Source organism: Myotis yumanensis, unplaced genomic scaffold (assembly GCF_028538775.1).
Source record: "Myotis yumanensis isolate MYYU_CA2020_CCGP unplaced genomic scaffold, mMyoYum1.0.hap1 SCAF_1, whole genome shotgun sequence".
Lineage (NCBI taxonomy): Eukaryota > Metazoa > Chordata > Mammalia > Chiroptera > Vespertilionidae > Myotis > Myotis yumanensis.
This window is the reverse complement of record NW_027223752.1, coordinates 48,018,321-48,040,215: the sequence shown is the minus strand read 5'-3', so window position 1 is coordinate 48,040,215 and position 21,895 is coordinate 48,018,321. Positions and strand designations below refer to the sequence as shown.

The window sequence follows — 21,895 nt, the reverse complement described above, 5'->3', positions numbered from 1 at the left end:
GAAACTTGTTTCGTGTTTGTCTGTGTGTGTGTGTGTGTGTGTGTTGCCCCTCCAGTAGCCCCGAAGCCACCCTCGGTCGCCTCCCCAGCCCGCGGCCCTCGGCTGCCGCCCTGCAGGTGGCGGCCCTGCGCGGGGCTGGAGGGCGGGCTGGACTCGGCGGGGGCGGGCGGGTGCGGCCCTGGGTCCCGGCAGCTGCTCCCGCGGCGGCGGTTCGCGACAAGGTGCGCGATGGAGCCCAGCTCCCCGCAGCAGCTCCCGCGGCGGCGGTGCGCGATGGAGCCGCGCGCGGAGGACTGCGCGGACCGGGAGGATTGCGTGGAGGGGGAGGACCGCGTGGACGAGGAGTACAGCGTGGCCGCCTGGTGGGACATGGTGGTGAGGAACGTGCGGTGAGTGCGCACCGCCGCCGGTCCGCCCGGGAGCGAGCGCAGTGCCGGCGCGGCCGCTCAGGGAGGGGCGGAGGGAGCGCGAGGGGAGCGCAAGGCCCTCCTTGGGGCCAAGGGCAGGCACTGGGGCTCCTGGGCGGACGGAGGAGACGCTTCAGAGGCCCCAGGGCCCTGTGAACCGGGGGCTCTTTGGATGACCCTTATCCTCAGCCTCAGCCCCTCCCGTGGCCGAGACTCCCGGGTTTGATTTTCTAAGAACTATCCTTCTGGGCTTCTGAAATAGAGATTCCAGAAAGATGGCTCAGCTCCCTCTCGCTTATCTGCCTTGACCATTATAGTCCACGTGGTACTCTTGGGTGGCATTGTTTTAGGTCAAGGGTCTCCCTGGTAGATGGAAGCGGAGGGGAAGGCTCCCTGGGTGTGAACTCTCTGCCCTGTATTTAAAGAACAAACATCCCCCCACAATGCTGAAGATGAGTAGGGCATTAAAACCATAACCTGGCATCACCTGGGCCGCGTTCTTGCATCCTTTAAATCTGAAATGCCTGTGTCGATGCGTTTCTATTTCCCTCCTCCCATCAATCCTTGGCTTTGTTATGGGGTGGGGCCACAACATTAGTAACAAAGAAGCAGAATTTCCGGAGGACGAGGCCCGGAAATCAGGATTTTAAAAAGATTCCCAGGTGATTCTAATGTGCAGCCAAGGTTGAGAACCACTGGCTTAAACAGTCATCTTAAACCACCTGAATCCACCAGCAGTATATTACCAGCCTTGTTGGCATTGCAGCCAGGTGTTGCTTGGAGACCCAGGACCCAGGAATTCAAGTATCTTGTTTTGTTTTGTTGGTGTGGGAAGTTATTGGCATTTTTGTTTACCTTTTGTTGGGTGTTTCCTTCCCGCGTCCCGCATGGGTCAGGGATCAGGACCTGGAATCAGAGCCGCACACAAATGAAAATGAAAAGACAAGAGATAATTGGAAATATTGGGGGACCAGGCGGGCAAGTCCAACTCAAGGGGAAGGACTGCCATCCTTGCTTAGGCCTCACCAAGCTTTTATTGATCTGGGATGCACCCATAGCATAGCCCTTAGGCAAGTGACCCCCCATTAACAGGCAGACTAGCCCAACAGCAAGGATTTACATAATAATAAATGGGGGGGTAGTTTCAGCTACCACTGTCTGGACAAACAGAGGTGGCGCCTAGTTCCGACCTTTGCTAGGGCTTCAAAGGCACCCAGCCTTGGGGGGCGGGGGTTCTCTGTCTATGCTTATCAGATAGTGAAGGCAATAAACAGTTTCCCACACCTTTTTTTAAAAAAAAGTATTTGTATTGATTTCAGAGAAGAACGGAGAGGGAGAGAGAGAGAAAATCCTGCACGCCCTATAATGGGGACCGAGTCAGCAACTTGGGCATGTGCCCTGACCAGGAATCAAACCATGACCTCCTGGTTCATAGGTGGACACTCAGCCACTGAGCCATGCTGGCCAGGCTGTTCACTTTTGTTTTTGTTTAATTTTGTTCATTATGAAATATCCAAGACTCACATCGACAAAGAGACTTCACTTTGGAAAGTCCAAGCGGTGAAGACAAACACATCTTGTCTTCTGTTCCTTCTGTGGCTCAAGGCAGAGAGCAGAGAGCAGCGCTCCCTGGGCCCAGCAGTGCAGGCCCAGCCCCTTGTTTGGGTCTGAACACCAGTCAGAATATTCCAACTGACAGCACTTTTCTTCTTTTTTATAAAAATATATTTTTATCGATTTCAGAGAGGAAGGGAGAGGGAGAGAGAAACATCAATGATGAGAGAGAATCATTGATCGGCTGCCTCCTTCATGCCCCCTACTGGGGATCGAGCCCACAACCCGGGCATGTGCCCCTGACTGGAATCGAACCCGGGACCCTTCAGTCCGCAGGCCAACGCTCTATCCACTGAGCCAGACCAGCTAGGGCCTGACAGCACTTTTCAAACTTCATATTCACGGGCCTCATCTCCCGGATCCGGTCTGTTGTTCTGGGAAAACTGGCATTTACTGACTCTCTCCTTAGTGCTTTCTGTAATGCTGATGGCTGATGGGTTAACATTTATTTGGCAGAGAATCAAAGCTGCAGTTCATGCTTTTAGAGAACAAGTCGCTTTGTTGATAATGGAATGGAGATGGGGAGTTGGGGACCCTCTACAACTTGCCTTACTAATTACTAAAAACTAAGTCTCAAGGGATGCTTCCTGAAGGAATAAAATACTAGCAGTGCATTCTTTGTCTCAGCTGAAAATGACTGATCTAACTTGACATGTGCTGAGGCTGAGGCCCAGACCAATACCCAGAATCCTGGGTCGCTTTGGTTTCTCAGAGCCGGTTACTGCAGGTCAGCTCACATCATGAGGGCTTGCTGTGCACCTTTTATTTCAGTTTCAACCTGCTGCTCCACAAATCTTTATGGAGCTCAGCCCTGTGCTGGCCAGAGTGGAATGTAAAAGAAGCATTGCCAGGCTTGTAATACAAGCAACGTGGTTCGTGTTGTCCGGGGCCTGGCATAGGGTTGGGAAGTCAGGGCTAATGATAAAAAAACAATCAGACAACAATTAAGGCTCCGATTATAATTTGTGGGAGGGGTGAAAAGAGAAGAAAGGTCGCCGTAGGAAGATGTGTTTAGGAGGCTTTGACAAAGAAGGGACACTTGAGTGGATGGGAAGGGAGGGGAAGGTTTGGTAGGGAGGAAAGAAGAGCGGAGGACGTAGATGTCACTTGCTTCTTGGTGATCAGTGCATGTTGGCTGAATGAATGGGCACCGATGGTGGATATGTAGCATGCCTTCATATTTGGAATAGTTGTCTTGCCAAATGTGATTAGATTTGGGTATCCCAAAGCTGGTTTGTAGACACCTCTGAGCATGAAGCATGGATGATTTGCCCTGTAGCAGCTCAGGCCCCACCAGGTTTCTCCAGTAAGATTCATCCAGTGAGGTCCTGTGGCTCCTGCGGGACGCTGTGCCGTTACAGCTACCGCTGATCAAAGGGCAGGCGAAGGAGCACAGAGCATCGAGGTAGCTGTTTGATGTGGCTGCCCATTAGCAGGGAGTGGGCTGACGCTGCATCCTCCGCTCAAATAAGGTCTATCAGCCACGGGTGACTTTTGATCCCTCCTGATCTAGGGGAAGTCAAATTGACAATCCCCTAGTTAAAAGAAGCGCCGTTCCTACTCCAGGGGCCCGGCCACTCTGTTCTTTCTCACAGAAGTGCCTTCAGCTATTTGAGAGAAGGGTCCTGTATGAATTATTCTTTCAAAACAGGAACATGTTTCCTTCTACTGCCTCGGCCTCCCAAGCACCCCGCTACTTTCAAAAGACAACTTAGCAGGAGCCTAACAGGCGGGGTAGCCTGAGTTCAGAGAGCCAGGAGAATGAAAGCGGGGGGCTGGCCAGCTGGGAGGAAGCGTCAGAATTCCGATTGTGTTCAATTCTGCCCGTTTGGCTTGATCTGTGGCTCAAAGTGACTTCTCTGGGGTTTGATGTCTTATCTTTAAAAATCAGAACAATAATGTCCTCTCCCTTCTACCACCTTCATGGAGGCTATTTTAAAATATTATGCAACAGTCATTTTCATTTCTTTCTTGCTGGGTTCATGAGTAGGCAATTGCCGATGTCTGATGTATTTGAAGAGCTATTCATTACCCTTCGCCCACCTATCTTTTCCACTCCCTGCAGAGTTGCTGGAAATCCATCGGAAAATCATTATCGCCTCCCTCCAGGCCTCTTCCAAAGGCATATAAGCGCTCTGACTTTTAAGTTATTAACACTGGAGGGAAGTTTTTTTAGAGGTCTTTCTTTGATACTTTGGTATCAGAAGGCTCCTGAGAATGTAGGCACAGGAAGTGGGGAGGAAGCAGGGGCAGGAAGGGACCCTGAGAGGGGGCAAACGTGCAGAATGGGAGGAGAGGGTCCTGAAACAGCCTTCTCCAAGAGCTGAGTTTTGCCAGAGACCAACCTTGTCCCCGGGGCTCATTTTTGCGTGCCTGGGTGGCCAGATGAACTCGCCAGGAGTGTGACAGCTCACTGGAGGTCATCTCGGAACTCTGGGGTCAGACAGACCTGGTGCACGTGGCTGTGGCACTCAGTGGTTGTGTAACCTCAGGGAGGTTACTTAATTTGTCAGTCTTCTCATTTGCAAAGTATAGGTAATGATAGTTATCTTCTGGTCTAGGGCAGTGGTCGGCAAACTCATTAGTCAACAGAGCCAAATATCAACAGTACAACGACTGAAATTTCTTTTGAGAGCCAAATTTTTTAAACTTAAACTATATAGGTAGGTACATTGTTATTAACTTAATTAGGGTACTCCTAAGGCTTAGGAAGAGCCACACTCAAGGGGCCAAAGAGCCGAATGTGGCTCGAAGTTTGCCGACCACGGGTAGGGGAAAACAATTCATCAAAAGTGCTTTTCAGCACCCCTGACCTCACAGTTTGACTATAGGGAGCAGTCTTTACATTGACTGCTCCCAGTAGGGAAAGGGATGTGGACAAAAACTGGAAACAGGAGGCGTTGACACTGACCTCCTCTATCCCTTGTTTCTCAAAGGTAAGAGACACGCAACCCTCATGAGAGATGTGGCTAGAGACCGAAGTGACATTAGTCATGCCTCATGGACAAATCATAGTTTGTCGGCTGACGGCTCCCAGTTTAGGTGGCTTGTGACACAGGGAACAGTAGGATAAACAATATGCATCACCCCACTGTGTGCTCCCCTGACCAGGCCCCAGCCCTGCTGTAGCTGACCTCCAGGTCCTCCCCTCTCCCCACCCTGCTCCTCGTGGTCCCTCTCACCAGGGATGTCATATCAGAAGTGGGAGTTTTCTCTTATCGGCTCATTTCTTCCTGAGACCCAGTCAGAAGAGTGATGTTCTGATGATTATTTGTGTAATGCTTTAGACTAAGAATAATAGCTAACACATACAGCACTGAATTATGATATAATTAAAAACCGTGGCAACTGTTAAATTGAATCCTGGTTCCTGATGACTTTGGGGTCCTTCTATGGGACTACAGTAAGGGCATAAGCCTGGTGTCCCCTTCTCTCCTGTCCTGTCATTCTTGGGCTTTTTCATAGCTGGTTGTGGCCCTGCCCTATTGATTTCCTCACCTGTTTCTCCTTAGTGCCTGCCCAGTCTTGATCTGCCCTAATTATGTACAGTTCTGTAAATACTTAAATGTCGAGTTACCTGTAATTCCTTGTGTTGGTCTCTGAAATTTGATTTTGACCTTAAGAGGAAAAACATGACTTAGACAAAACCGGGACTGATTTTTTCAATACCTTGTTTGTTTCACGATATCTTGCAGATCTATCCCACAATGCTGGAAAACACTCGGAAGGAAAATTGCCACTCAGTACAACAGCTTTACTAGTAAACCATTAAAAGAACACATTTTCCCTCCTCTGATGGACATGCTAATTTATTTTAATTTTTGTAAGTATATACCCTTCATGAATTTGCCTATATTTTTTTTTCCCAAATAAGGAACTCACTGCCCTTAAAGTTGTGGCACAACGAGAAGACACGTCAGTTATGAAATTGTGGTTCAAGTTAAATGGTCTGAAAGCAATTTACTATTGGCTTTGGGGTTTAGCATAAGTCCTTCAATCTGTTGGAGATAGAAAACCATGGCCTTGTGGGTAGGGTTCCAATTAAGGAGCTCTGTCTTCAAATCAACTGTTAATGTGAATGTTTTACTGCCTACTGTATTCTCTTTTTCACTTCCTCTTCTTGCCTATATTGAGAGAAAGAGAGAGAGAGAGAGAGAGAGAGAGAGAGATGCTGATGGCGGGACTCTATTTTCCCATGTCTTTTTGACTGAGTGCTGTTAGTCAATGTACTACATAGTCCTTCTAGTACATGGGTAACACTCTCATCTACATGTCCCCAAGTATATGTTTATCCTGGACATTTCACTTTAAAAAGTAACACTTGACAGTAGCAGAACACTCATTACCTGTTTTAGGTCCTCTTACCTTTTTAGGGGAATGGTCTCCTTTGCTTTTAGCTTCAGGTAAGGATAGGGATTGAATAAATCCCCTACTATGAGCTACCACTCACTGGTGCTATTTTAAAATCTAGCTTTAGAATTTTTTTTTTTTGCCAATTCTTCTATAAGCTAGTCCTAGTTTATAAAATACTTTGCTTCCATTAAGAGTAACTACCATAGGAACAAAACTAGGATGTTTTCCTTTTAAACCAAAAGAAGAAAAGCAGTTCTGTCCAAATGGAAATCATAAAAGAGAAAAAAAATGAAAAACACACACCAATAAATGGAAAATATGAAATAAGGTGGTTGAAATATATATAAATATAAAATAAATGCAAATGATTTAAGCTCATCAATAAAAAAAAACCTAGAATCTCAGATTGGATTCAGAAAACAAGTTTCAAGGATATATAATCTTCATCAGACACACTTAAAACAAAAGACACAGAAAGATAGAAGAATGAAAAAGGATAGACCAACCAACCATAGGTCAGAATAAAGCTGGGGTAAGTAGCTTAGTAACTGACAAAGCAGAATTTATGGTAGCAAAATACCATATTCCTTATACTATACTTTATATACAGGTAAAAGGGAAATTAGAGCAAGAAAACATAACTATCATGAACACATATGTACAAAATGCCATGTCATTTACAAAAAATAGAGGTAAAATATGTTGCTAAGAATTTAGTGTAGTAGCTTGCAACTGAGAAACATGTTACCGTGAGACTAATTACTTTTTTTGATTGTGATAAAAAACAAACACACCTTGAATGTGATTCTGGGAGCTGATAATGATTTCTGCCTTCCAGTCAAAGCGCCATTTCTTGTGGACTTAAAGAAGCCGGAGTTAAAGATGCCCCACACAGTGAACTTCTATATCAAGGTTGAACCCGGGGTGATTCTGGGAATCTGGTGAGTGCAGGGATTGGACCCTGGGTTGCCTATGGACTTGGTTTTCGTGTTACTAGGGGAAGGGTGAGCAGTGCTGTGCTACTTCCGGTGGAGAGGTTGGTGTTCCTTGGAGGCACCTGGGAGCTGCTCCGTGCGCCTTCCCTTTGTATTGATACTTGACCTGCTTCAATGAGCTTTCCAGGAGCTTTCCTTTGGAGTGTGACAACTTTTAGGTGTTGTGCTGCTTTGGGTCCTTCACCAGGCCTGGGGGACCTGGCCCTGGCCCCTTCTCCTGACTTGTTCCGCACCAACCACTCTTTCCATTGTGCTGCAGACCCACTGGCCTCTTTGCGTACCAAGCCACACTGTCTGTCTGCAACAATTCTTTCTATCTCTCTGCTCCTTCTGCTCCTGCCTTCTTCCTAACTACTGCCTACTCACCCTTTGGGTGTTAGATTGGTCATTTTTAGGAAAGCTTTTCCTCATCCCCATTTTAGGCATATGTTAGTGGCAACCTGTATTTGTCCTTTATGGCATTTATTCCCACTGTAATGTAAGGAATGTTTGTATGATTATCTGTGTTTGTCTTCCCTTATAAGACTATATTATTTTTATTTTTAAATCCTCACCTGAGTATATGTTTTGTATTTTGAGACAGAGAGAAACATTGATGTATGAGAGAAACATTGATTGGTTGCCTCCCATATGCACCCCAACTGGGGATCGAACCAGTAACCTTTTGGTGTATGTGATGATGCTCCAACTGACTGAGCCACCTGGCCAGGACCAAGACTATATCTTTTATAGGTGACTCTGTTGGTGGGTTTTCATTGCTTAGCACAGTGCTGGGCACGGAGAAGGCACTTAATAAATGTTTGTCAAACAAAGTCATGAGCATTCTATTGCCTTTTAAATATGCTAATCTCAATATCTTCTTCTGTTTGGTTCTACTACTTGTTCTTGGCTGCCAATTTTCCAGTGCTTATTTATATTTCATCTCCCCAAATTTAAACATGTGATCATTGGTTTAGGAACCAATATAGATTCACATAACTTCTTCTGAAACTGCAGAGTACAGTTAGGCTAAGAATGTTGGAGTTGGAAAATCTTTTTATTCTTTATCCTAACCCCATTGATCCTTGGTTTGGTGAGTGGACTGTCTAGTTGGCCTCTCTTGCTGGCAGTGGTACCTGTTTTCTCAGTGCAGAGGCCCTGGGGTTTGATGTGAGTCTTTCTGCCTCTAAAGATTTAGAGGACTGAGGACTTGTCATCATGTGGCCCGTTCTCCAAGTCACCTTATGACATGTCACATGGCAGTGTTTATATTTTCAGGGTTTATTCATTGGTTTAACAAGGTGGAGGGACTGAAGCTCAGCCAGGTGTTTAAAAATCACAAAGTCACTGGGTTTCTTGAGTAAAATAGCTTAGTTTCATGTGATAGTTCTTTTTCTCACCTAAACGGATTTCCCTATAAATTATTTCCAACTTGTCTATTCAGCCAAACCAATAGCATGCACAAATATCTGTTATCTTTTACTTGGTTCCACTCAATGGACTGCATGTTGATGGATTGAACCCAAGAACTGCAGTGTTGGAAGATCATTAGGTGTGGGAGTCAGAAGAACTAAAACAGTAAATGGTGAAAAGGGGTTATCTCTGTACATGGGGGAGATGGGGTAGAGCAATAGTGGTTTTCATTATAGGACGCTTCGTAGTATTATAGTTTAATATTTGGCATGTGCATATACTACTTAAACACTTATCTGTGTAAACTTATCTATCTATCTATCTATCTGACTGAGATAAGGAGTGTTTCAGACTTTGGCGAGGATAGAGAACTCTTCTCTCTGTCCATGTTTGTTAAAAACTTTTCTTGCTCTTCAGGCACACAGTTCCCAGCTGCCGGGGGGAAGATGCTAAAGGGAAGGACCGTTGCTGGTACGAAGCAGCCCTTCATGATGGCAACCCAATTATTGTCTATTTTCATGGCAGTGCAGAACACAGGTCAGTGCCCTTGCTTGGATATTCATTCATTCATTCACTCACTCACTCACTCACTCACTCATTCATTTAGAGAGAAGAGACAGAGAGCGACAGAGAGCATTTCAGCTCTGTAGGGGAGTGAAAGGCACGGCTCAGTTTTCCACTCTAAGCATGCCGCCACATATTTTTTTTTGTTGTTGAAATTTGATGGTGTTCTAGCAGTAGGCTTCTATTTAACAACAAAATCCATATGTTCTATATGTAGAATAATGTGGATCCTTAGCTGAGAGGGACACTAACTTCCAAGATTTAGATATTAGTTTCCAGGAACGCAGTGGTTCCTTTATTCCCTGAGAGTGTCTGCAATGACGGATTGACCCCATGGTTGATTGGAAAGGGAATAGGCATTGACATATGGAGGTAGGAAGAGCAATTTCCACATCAGTGGTCTTTTCACAGAAATACATGAAGTGGTCTTTTCACAGAAATAGCATGAATCCTATTAATCAACAGTATGGACTTCCTGGGAGCGATCACCTGGAATTCTGACCATGGGTGCTGAATTCTGGCCTAGAATATTGATGCCTCAGCTTTCCCTCTGTGGTCCCAACCTTACTTTGTGACAAAGACCGCCTCCCAGAAGCCTGGCTCTCCTTCGATGTGCTGCCAGAGCCATCGGTGGCCTGTGATTGTGGTGGGTGACGCTCATCAGCTGTGACTGGGCCTCCTCAGCTTGGGGGCGGGGCAGTGTGCCTCGCAGACCCACTGACCTGGCTCTGTCTCTGGAGGGACGCTTCACACTAGGTGACAAGGTCTGGAATCTGTCCCTGGGCTCCCTTGCCTAGGTCTCTTTTTCTCACTGTCTCTTCTGAAGACTTGCCTTTGCTCAAGGGCTTTCTCGAGGTGTCCATTTTAAAGTCACATTTACAGAGATTGCCTGCGAATTTAACATTTCCCAACGTGGTTCAACGTGGTTCTGATAGTGCGGACTTGCGCATGGTGTTACAATGCACCCACTTACAGGATCAGGCAGATCACAATTCCTGTCTGCCCCGCTGGTGCATCTGCTATTGCTTCAGGCATCACAGATTTACTCGCTCAGGGGTCAGCCCCAGCCTCCTCCTGGCCCCTGCCCGCAAGTCTCAGCTTGCCATCAATAGTACTGAGCTGAAAGGGGGCCAAACGGAGGTTATGGGGGACCTTGATGGAAACAGTGGTTCTAGACTTGGGATCCTTAAAAGCCCAAGAAGGGCCCTGAACCCCCTCCCAAAACTGTACATTTGAAGTGTAAATACCCTTTTCCCTCTGGGAAATGAGTCCATAGCTTTAACCACATGTTCAAAGGGCTCCATGACCCACTAAAGTTTATGAAACTTGGCTCTAAGAAAAAATTTTAAGGAAGTCTCTGCCTTTTGAGTCAACTTTGTCTCTGTTTCATTCACGTATGGTATGGTTATTCTGGAAACCAATGTTTCTTGTACCTCCAGGGATGCGAGTCCCTCTCCTTTGCTTCATCTGGCACTTGGTGGCTGAGTGAACAGGGACCAGGCAGATCTTAGAGTAGTGAACATGACTATATCATCCTTTGTTCTAAAAAGCCACTTTCTGGAACTTACTTTCCGTTAGCTCCTGAAAGTATTCTTAGAAACAAGTTTTGCTGTGTAGGAGTGTGAGGAGATGGATTTACTGCTTAGTCATCAAATGCTGTGACAAGGAGCGGAGATCTGGGACCCAGCATTCATGCAGAGGAGCTCGGCAGCAGCGGGGGGCCGTCAGTCATCCCCCTGACACATCCGTTCCCCTTTCTCCTTGTTATTTATTTCTCTACCCCGAGGAAGAAAGGTGTGAGATCAGATGCCAGCAGCATGATAGCGACTTTTATTGAATTTGTCTTCCCAATTCCTAAATCTTGCTCTTTTTTTTTAACCTTTTCTACAGGGCAGCTCGTCACAGGCTTAATCTCGTAAAGGTATGTCTGAGGGTCCCAAGGCATCCATTTTATGTCTCCATGTATTCTTTTCTGGGCTAGGGCCGTAGATCTTCCTCAGCTTCGGCAAGGGTATCCACTGAGAGCTCCCCAGGGTGGGTTTGGTGTCTGGGGCCCAAAGTCCCATGAGTGAGTGGACTTTTCTTCCAGCCTTGACCTTGGGGGGGGCGGGGGTGTCAAAGTAGATGTGACTATCTCTGAGTCCCAAAACGCTTTCGTGAATGCATTGCCTTCATTAGCAGATGGAGTTGATGGCATGTTTGTTTGATTTTTCTGGGGGCTGAGGGATGGATTGAGAGAATATTTAGATGTCCCCCAAAATGTATACACACTTTACAGCTGATAGCTCCATTGATGTTTCTTTCTTGTCCAATTTAACCCATTGGAATTAATAATCATTCAAAGTGTGTATACATTTTTGGGACATCCTGTACTAGGTGTGAAAGTCACGCCTACAAGAAACAACCTTTTTGATGATACAGGATAGAGACAGAGAATGTCTGTTTTTAAGTCATTCAGGCCCGGGCTTCCGCTCCATAAAGGGTTTTGCACAGTGGATGGTGGCCACACTCGACTGTCCTCGCCTGCTCCATGACTTCCGTTTGAGGGGGCAGCCCCTGCATTTCCAGGTGTGAGGGAGATGGCAGGCTGTGCACTCACCATCTCTGCCTTCTGACTCAGAGCCGGTCAGGCAGGCTGTTGATCCTCTCCCACACGCCAGTTGGGTAATTTTTGCCGCAGGTGACCAGGCAGCTTGTCCAATTACTGACCACAAGACCTGATCTCTCCTCTCACGTGCCAGCTCCCACCTCCACTCTTTCTCAATTTAACAGTAATTGTGGGGATCCCCAGCCCCTTCTTCATCCTCCCTCCCCTGTTCAGACAGGAAGCTCCTTCTTCATCCTCCCTCCCCTGTTCAGACAGGAAGCTCCTCTCTCCACTGCCTTCTCAGAGCTCCTCTGGCGGAGGAGTGGTGGGATACAGTTTTGCCTGGGGTGGTGATGCCTGTTAGTTTTTAGGTTTGCTTTCCATCCTGCACCCCTCTCTTTGCACTGCCCACATGGGGTGGTGGTGAAGCTGATGTCTCCTCCCACTCGTGGCAGAGCTGAGTAGTAGGTCCCTGAGTGCACAGAAAGAAGAGCTGGAGGTGTAGTCATCCTTGTGGCGGCGGGGGTGGGTGGGAAGGTATGATAGCACTTCTTCCCCCGGGCAGATCCTGGATACCACAGCCATAGTCATCCTCTCCCGGCCTGACCACACTTCCGGAGCTCTTCGTTTACTTATTTGGATAGGTGGTTACTTTGAAATAAAATTGCTACAGAAAACTTTAAACATTAAGTTTATTTTTTGGGATTTTTTTTCCTAGAGATAAATTCTTAGATTCTGTTGCTGTTCTTGAGTTGTATTGTCAAGTGGTCCTTCAATTTATAGTGTCACAAACAATACACGGATATTTCTATTTCCCTGGATGCTTAACTGCCCTGCTTCTTAGATAACTTTTTTTGGAATGAATGTAGTTTAAATGGGTATTGAAAAGTTACATTTATTTTCTCCTTATCAATTCTACTTTTTAAAATATATTTTTATTGATTTCAGAGAAGAAGGGAGAGGGAGAGAGAGATAGAAACATTAATGATGAGAAAGAGTCATTGACCAGCTGCCTCCTGCATGCCCCCTACTGGGGATCGGACCCGCAACCCAGGCATGTGCCCTTGACCGGAATCAAACCCAGTACCTTTCAGTCCCATGTACCGCAGGCCCATGCTCTATCCATTGAGCCAAACCAGTTAGGGCTATCAGTTCTATTTGTATGTAAAAGTTCATAATGAGTTTCAGCCACCCACATCTACGCGTGGGAGAGGAGGCACGGTATTTGGACATGTGCAGGCCCAGGTGTGAATCTTGGTTCTGCCTCTAGACATTTGGGTGACCAAATTCGAACAGATTATTTAAACTCTCCAAGGCCCAGTTTCTTTATGTTACATGGGGGAAATACCTACCTATGGGACTGTTGTGAGGATTTAGTTTTAAAAGTAAATTTTGTCCTTTTCTCTGTCTTCCCTTTGTCTTTGTAATTCAAAGTTATGTTTTCATATTCTTTCCTCATTTGTCTATGGTGCTTGGCAGTGGTTTGATATTATCCAATGATCTCTTTATCTTTGATTGATATTAACTCTTTATCTGTTTATCTATAATAATAAAAGGGTAATATGCTAATTAGACCAGACATCCTTCCGGATGTCATTCTGGATGTCCTTCCGGACAAAGCCAGGGCTGGAGGGAAGCCGCCCGGGTCCCAGGTGCCTGCCGGCAGCTGGAGGAGGGAAGCCCGGGTCCCGGGTGCCGGAGGGAAGCTGGTGCCAGCAGCCGGGGAAAGGAAGGCCTACTCTTGCAAGAATTTTCGTGCATCAGGCCTCTAGTATTTAATATAATGATCTCCCCCTTATTTGATTGCCTGTACTACAATTCTGTGTAGAGTCCTTATTCTCAAGGGAATTCTTAAAAAGGACATTTACTATGCACCAAGATATTTTAATATGTCATCTCATGTAATCTTCCTACAATCCTGAAGGCAGCTACTATTGTTTTTCACTTTTCAGAATAATATTTGCATTATTTAAATGTTAAGTGGCAAGTGGCCCAAGGTCACAGAGCTGGCAAGTGGCCGAGCCACACTGGGACCCAGACTGTTGGACCCAGCGCTGCCACACTGCTTTCCTTACTTCCCATTGAGTCTGGCCATCTCAAGATTGAAGCAAAACACCAGATTTCAAAAATAAATCTTTCCCCTATTTATTAAACGGTCCCAACCAGGCTTATGGAAGTGTCAAACCTTTTCTGTTTGCATCTTCTAATTGAAGATAACAGCTCCTTTGTCATCTAGGTGCTGAGCGATGGTGGCTTTCACGTCTTGTCTGTTGACTACAGAGGTATGTGTTAAGAACAGTGTACACAGATTTTTCCAGAAGCAGGAGGCTTTCGATGATTCTCACTTTGGAGGTGGTGATACTGTGTTTGCGTTTCCTTGCTGCCAGGGTTCGGGGACTCTACGGGTAAGCCCACAGAGGAGGGACTGACTGCGGACGCTATTTGTGTCTATGAGTGGACCAAGGCAAGAAGTGGCAGCACCCCCGTGTGCCTCTGGGGCCACTCTCTGGGTACAGGGTAAGTGGGGTCTGCAGATGGGTCCTTAGGTGGGTCCTTGGGGCTCCAGGCAGGAGTGAGCCCTGAAAGGAGCAATACTCTAGGGCAGCGGTCGCCCACCTTTCAGACCTCACGGACTGTGGAGAGCGGCTACAGCGTTTGGACAGGTTCAAGCCTCGGACTAATGAGAGGGCACAGTCCTCTCATGTCCAAGTGCAAGTCCCAGCTTGGAGGGCAAAGCCCTCCCAGCACAATTATAGCCAACAGCTATAGTTGTAAGCTTGAACCTATGGTCCGAACACGTGGCCCCACGTGTCTGAGTGATGTGGGCTTGATAGAGAGTTCAGGTACATGTAATTGAGTAGATTCGAAACCCACGAGAATGTTGTAACCACACCCTTACTTTGCCTCCTGTAATCTGGCTATAAAATGAAGAGACGGCTTACAGGCCGTGGCGCTCTCTCCATCAGAGAGGGCAGCTTCCCACCCAGATCCAGCTTTCTTTTCTTGTCTGTCTTTTCTTAATCCTTCACCGCCCCTCTCAGGCTCACCGAACCTGGCTGAGCTGGCGCGGCACATAAGGTGCCCTGGGGCTGAGTATGCCATGGCTGTGCTGGCTCGCCACAACGGACCACCAGTGGTGACCGCTGGTCTAGGGGACAGAGACTCTCTGGCTTCTCCCACATGTGGCTGGAGGCCTTGCCCTGTTTGTAAAACACGGGAGCTCTACAGTTATCTGTGACCCTGAAGCCCACTGCAGAGCTCTCCTTGAGAGTTTTAAGGAAAAGGATTCTTAATTTAGAGTCAGTGGGACACCTGGAAACCCTGTGCAAAATCTTGTGTCTATGCATTTTCTAACCAGAGCTTTCATCAGATGCTCCCACTGGGTGTTGCATTTTGTATCATTTACTTGACTGTTAAGTCACGGCTTCACATATGTACTAATTTTCATTGCTTTTCAGAGTTGTAACGAATGCTGCGAGAGTACTAGAAGAGAAAGGTACTGTAAAATGATTACGTAGTATAATTTCCTGGCTTGAGATGGGGAACTGAAAAGAGTTGAGACTATTGGGTACACTGCCAACACAGAGATACCTAAAGCACCCCAACTTTAGGTGGTTTCTGATAGTGCAGCAAACATTCCTTTTTCTCTCTAATATAAAACAATAGCTGTTTTTCAAGATGATGAAATTAAAAATAAATACTAAGGAAAGACTTAAAATTACCTTTGAAAGAGTGCTCATTGTGAAGTGATAATAACTGTTATTATGGAGTCATTTGGATCACAGGAGAGGAAAATAATACATATGGAATAACAGGCAAGGCTTGCTTTCTGTAGCCCTTCTTATATAATATTTATGTCAGCATTTCTAAAAGTGTACTGAGAACTGCCTGTATCAGAATCTCCTGGGGATGCTTTTTTTAAAACACAGGTTTCCTGGATCTATTTTCATGATTGGAATCTCTGTGAATAGGACCAGGTGACTTTGACAAGCATTAAAAGCTTGTAATCTCTTGCATCATATCTTAAACTTTACTTGGCAATACAGGTCAGGTGGAGTTATGTAAGCATTTTAGAGCAACTCACCTGCTATTCACAAGCTTAATTACGTATGTAAAGAAACTAAACATTATGCTAATGCTCCTCTAAGCTCTCATGGCTCCCTGTCACTTCCTTCACAGTGTGGACACTGTTACAGTATCTGAACTAAATTCTCACATAAATGAATACTTCACTTCCTAGATAATGCAGTGACCTTGGGACACTCTGATTCCATTTACCTCCTCAACTTACAAACTCTTGCTATCATGTTTTTTAATTTTCTCTATACACACTCCATAAAACACTATTCTTCTTATATTATAAAAGCCAAGGTTTAGATTTACTTTTCTTTCTCTTTATTAGTTTCAGCATTTCTCTGTTTTTATCTGGGATTTTTGTTCTGCCTGTCTATTGGTGATGAATTCTCTCAGTTTTGATCTGAAGATGTCTTTATTGCATCTTCATTTTTGAAGGATATTTTCACTGGGCATAGAATTCTAGGTTGGCAATAATTTTATTCCAACACTTCGTTCAGGGTTTCACTGTTTTATTAGGAAGTCAGCTGCCAGTCTTACTGTTGCTCCTTTGAAGATAATGCTTTTTCCTCTGACTGTTCTTGAGATTTCCTTTTGGTCTTGGCTTTCAAAATCTCACTGATTTAGCAGCCCTCAGGTGCCTTCAAACACACACATACACATGCACATATCCTCATCTGACACACATTTTCCAATTGTTCTCTGGGAAAGTGTTGGCCAAAACCATCTAATCAGCCTCTGGCACATTCTTAACAATGGACTGCTCAACAGTTTTCCTTCCCAGAGTACTTTGCTTTCTAAAATTACCCAAGGCTTGACAATCTGGTTTTGTTTTAGAAGAAGGTACTGGTTTGCAACTACCATGTGCAGGGAAATCTCTTGGTTGGTGGGTGGGGGAGCTTGTTAGAAATGCACATTCTCACATCCCGTCCCCCCCCGCCCCCCTCCCGAGATTCTGATTTCTGACGCAATAAGTCTGGAGTGGGGTCCAGGAATTTGCATTATTTGTAAGCTTCACAAATAATGTACAAGACCTTAACTACCCCTTATTTAGGGAAGGTGATATTTAAATATGATAGGGGAGTTATTTCTTTTTTAAATTTTCAAGGATCCCCAGTTGATGCTATTGTCCTGGAAGCTCCATTTACCAACATGTGGACTGCAAGTATCAATTATCCCTTGTTAAAGGTGAGTCTCTTACTCATCTTCACAAGATGTCAAAGTGTTTCCACACATTTATGTTTATTAACCACATTCTTTTTCTTAACTAGTTTTATATGTCTCTAAGTTACTCTAACTTGAGATAGGGTATTAGCCAGTTGCAATTAAAGAAGGGCATGATTGACGGCTTTTGGATTTGGTAGTCCTTTTATTTTCTTCTAATAGATTGAGTAGCTTATTAAAAGCCAAAGTTTTATTTCTTATCTTTTACAATTTTTAGTAGATAAGTTAGGCTTATCTATTTATTATTATTCTTTTAAAAAGTGAAACCAAACATGTCATACATCATTTTTAGTCCTATGACCATCAGCCATATATCTTTCATAATTTTGTGATAAGACAGCCTCCAGAGAATCCAAGGAAGCTGCCAAATGATTTTATACAGTATCCCATGTAGAGGAGACAGTCTTCCCAAGAAGATAAGATATAAGGAATTGGGCAACAAGATGTAGTTATTTAAATTTATTGTGCAGCTTATCCAAAGTTTGTAATTTTATTTCAAGCCAAATGCTCAATTGCTTATAGTCATACATCCATATAAATGTTAGCAAATGAGTGAGAGGGAGGAAGATAAGAAGGTCGGGAGGGGGGGAGGGGTGGGTGGAGAGAGAGAGAGAGAGAAAGAAAATAGGAGAGATTCTCAGAAGGAATACATGGCCCCACAATTTAAATTATTGTCTAATATTGGAAGGCAATGTAGGTGCACTTTTCTCCAACTGTCTACTTTTGGAATCTTTTGGACAATAAATCATCTTAGAACGTCTTGGAATTTGCTTAACTGTTTCAGAGAAAGGCAGCGCACTACTTCTGAGATAGCTCTTTCACAGGATCACAGAAAAGGTCTAAGCTTCAACTCAATACAGGAATCTCCTCTACAACAAGCATGTCAAACTCAAAGGCTAATATGGGCCAAATAAACAAGGTTTATGTTTATGTGGGCCGCAAAAAAACAAAGCTTCAATTTTCATAGAAACGTAGGTTTATTTCCCTAGAGACATGCTGAATACAAAGGGCTGAAATAAATGAGTAATCGTTAACATAAAATAATAGAACATTTTAATAAAAATTAATATTTTTTCTTGAACATTAATTTACCAGACACTGAATAACTGCACAAATTAATAAGCATAATGCAAATAAACCTTTTTTCTTGTTCTCCAAAAGTGAAATATTTCCTGTTGCACACACCAAACAGTCAATCTAAGACTAATGACATGGCCATCAGCCGTTAAAATATTCGCTGCTAGTATTAGTGGAGAGAAATGGTGCTCCTGCTCGTAAGGCGTGTAAGGGAAATGAATGCAACACGATTATAGTAATCAGTCATTAGTGAATGTTGTAGTTTGTTATTAATAATTATGTATAACAGGATATTGTAAAAATTAAGTTACGAAGTTTTTATTAAAATGTTTCTTGCATAGCATTGTATTGGCTGGGCCACAAAAATATATATGGGCCGCAAGTTTGACATGCTTGCTCTACAATCTAAAATACTGAATGCTGAGTAATTTAAGATTTAACAAATATAACATTTCAATTGGTTCCAGATGACTGAATATTCATCTTAAGATAACCATTACTTGATCATCTATTACATTAGTCTAAGTAATTACTAACAAACTCACCAACTTGTAGGTATTTTGCAATTCAGAAACAGTCTTCCCACTTACTTTTGTTTCTTTTTTGAAATTTTATAATTTTGAAAGTTAACATAATAGAGAAAATACATGATGTAGCAAATAATTATAGACTGAACACCTGAGTCAAAATGTAACCCACATTGCCCTAGCTGGGGTGGCTCAGTTGGTTGGAGTGTCGTCGATTCCCTGTCCGGGCACATGCTCAGGTTTCCAGTTCCATCCCAATCGGGGCACACTGAGGAGGCAACAGATTGATGTTTCTCTCTCCCTTCCTTCTTCTCAACATGCAAGTCAAGAAACTAGCATCACTAGAAGTCTCATCTGTATGTTACTTTCTAATCTAATAAATCCCATTTTAGCTGTAATTCTTAGCCTGAACTTTACGGTAATCATATCCATCATTTTCCGTCCTATGAGTGACAGCCACATATTTTTTCTTTATAGTGTTACCACCTGTGTGTGCATCTCTAAGCAGTATAGCATGGTTTATTTTTAAACATTACATATTTTACAAGTATTCTGTTTTTCACCCAACATGTATTAGTAGGATTTTATCCATGCAGTATAGCTGTAATTGATCATTTTCATTGTTATGTAGTATTTCATTGTATAAATATAGTACAATTTATTGATCTAGTGTTTGTAGACATCTGAGTTGATTTTTATGTGGGATAATTAATAACATCATTGTTATAAGTATTCTTGAACATGCATTCTCTAAATTTGTGTGCATATTTCAATGGAGTATACATTGGGAGTGGAATTGCTGGGTAACAAGGACTGCATATGCTCAGCTTTAGTAGTTATAGTGCCAAGCAGCTTTCCAAAGTGACTTTGCCATTTTACTCTCCACTTACCGTACACGAGAGTTCAATTGCGTCATATCCTTGCCCTCATCCTGATATCTCATTGTGGTTTTAATTTGCATTTGATGACTAATGAAGCCAGGCATTTTTCCATGTGTTTATTAGCCACTTAGAGATCATCTCTTGTGATATACTTGTTCATGTCTTTTGCTCCTTTTTAAATTGAGTTGTCTTTTCATTTGTAGAAGTTCGTCATAGAGTAAGTCATTAAAATTATTTGTTTTTCAAATATATTATTTTTTGCTTTAAAAAATATTTGTTTTGCTTTTTTACTTCCTCAATGGCATCTCATAATGAAGAGATGTTCCTATATTTCATGTGAACCAGTTTACCAACATTTTCTAATGGTTAATACTTTTTGAATAAAAGTGTCCTGCTTAATAAAACTCTGCTTACCCAAAGTTATGAAGATACGCTTCTGTGCTATCTTCTCGAAATTGTTATGTCTTTTACATTTAGAGCCATATCCCAGGTATGTATTTTCGCACATGTAGGATGTATAAGTACTTACAGCTTTCCAGTTGGCCCAGTGCCATTAACTAAATGGACCTTCCCCATCACTCTGCAGTGCCAATGTCTGTATATGTCAGTGTCTCTCTCTACATATATGTATACATGGGTCTGTTGGAGGTTCTCATATTTCTCCCATGTCTATTGTCCATGCTCATATGAATACTACAATCTCTTAGTGATTGTAGCTTTATAATATGTCTTGATATCTAGTGAACTTCTTCAGCTTTGTTCCTCTTATTCAAGACCATTTTGACCTTTTGCATTTCCACATATATTTTGGAATATACTTGTCAATTTCTCAAAATTAAGTTAATTATTGTATTATTTTCCATACCAACAACAGTAAACCTACTTTTGCCTAATCCTGTATACGCTCTATGATTTTAGCTTTTGGAATCTGCTCAGAGCTGCTTTATGTCCCAACAAATGGTCGATTTTGGTAAATGTTCCATATGCTTAAAAAGAATGTGTTCTGTTGTTTGGGGTACGCTGTTCTAATGTGTCAGTTAGACTATTAATTGTGTCATTTGATTCTTCTATGTCCTTACTGATTTTTTTTGACTATTTATTTTATCAGTTGCTCAAGGAAGAATATTAAAATATCTCACCATTATTTTGGAGTTGTTTATTTCTATTTTAGTTCTGTCAATTTTTGCTTCAGTTTTTTTGATGTTATATTATTAGGAACATACATCTAATAATGTAATTTTATACATGAGTTTATCCTTTCATGTATCTGGTATTTTAAGAATATCTATCTGGTGGTATTCCAGAACAGAGAGGAGGCAGGGAGACCCAATTAGGAACCCACGGCTGTGCTCTGGGCTGGAGGGGATGCTATGACCTCTGAGTCTCAAAGGGCACCTGGGCTGGGAGGAGTGAGGAGTAACAAAGTAGATTATTGGCTTGGACCAGCTTTCTTCTCACTCCTTTGGAATTTGAGATGAATTGCTGAAGGGCTTCTCTTATTGAATTTCCCTCAGAGGAGTCCTGATTCCAGGGGTGGTGGAATCAGAAGACAAAGAAAAAAGTAAACAAAACAAGAAATCTTGCCCTTCGTATGGGTGAAAGGCTGGGAAAGGAAGAAAGGGAAGGAGAGACAGTGTTGGGATCTGCTGACGGCACCTGAATGCAAATCATTTGCTCTGGGACCAGGCAAAAAATGCTGGCCAGACAAACCCACGAAACCAGGGAGGTTCCTGAGGCCAACACTGGCAGCAGACATTTGTCTGCACTGCAGACTCTGTACCCATTTCCTACCAAATTCCCCACAATTTACCCACGTTCCTGACAATTTACCCAATGGCATGACTTACCTTTTAAAACCAGAAAGAAGTTTTTTTTAAGTGTATTATATTTAGAAAGTTACTATTCTCTATGTTACAATAGCTCATAGTGGGAGACTATACCAAGTTACATTTGATAGTCTCTGTACTCCAAGGAGCAGTGATATGCATAATCTAAAAATGGCTTCTATGGTGAACATCATTCTTTTCTTTTTAAAATCGTGAAGCTGAAGTTTGTATTTACTGGCCACAGCCTAGCAGTTCAGTCCCTATTTCCTTCCCTAGGCAACATCCCATTTATTACATTGCAATCCCCTTCCCTCTCCCCTCTACTCTAAGGAATAAAATCTGAGTGAAATTCACTCACAGTAAGTAGAAAAGGA

The 21,895-nt window shown here is 43.5% G+C and overlaps 1 protein-coding gene across 1 annotated transcript in view; it reads left to right on the top strand.

The window, feature by feature from the left end:
- The first annotated feature begins 211 nt into the window (after nucleotides 1–211).
- Nucleotides 212–21,895, top strand: part of ABHD12B (abhydrolase domain containing 12B) — a 29,427-nt gene continuing 7,743 nt past the window's right edge. Inside the window, exons 1-9 of the mRNA XM_070419874.1 lie at nucleotides 212–389; nucleotides 5,717–5,844; nucleotides 7,213–7,315; nucleotides 9,179–9,298; nucleotides 11,216–11,246; nucleotides 14,149–14,194; nucleotides 14,300–14,429; nucleotides 15,371–15,408; nucleotides 17,095–17,174. Coding sequence (XP_070275975.1) covers nucleotides 229–389; nucleotides 5,717–5,844; nucleotides 7,213–7,315; nucleotides 9,179–9,298; nucleotides 11,216–11,246; nucleotides 14,149–14,194; nucleotides 14,300–14,429; nucleotides 15,371–15,408; nucleotides 17,095–17,174 — 837 coding nt within the window. The 5' untranslated portion in view covers nucleotides 212–228. The remainder of the gene's footprint in view (nucleotides 390–5,716; nucleotides 5,845–7,212; nucleotides 7,316–9,178; nucleotides 9,299–11,215; nucleotides 11,247–14,148; nucleotides 14,195–14,299; nucleotides 14,430–15,370; nucleotides 15,409–17,094; nucleotides 17,175–21,895) is intronic.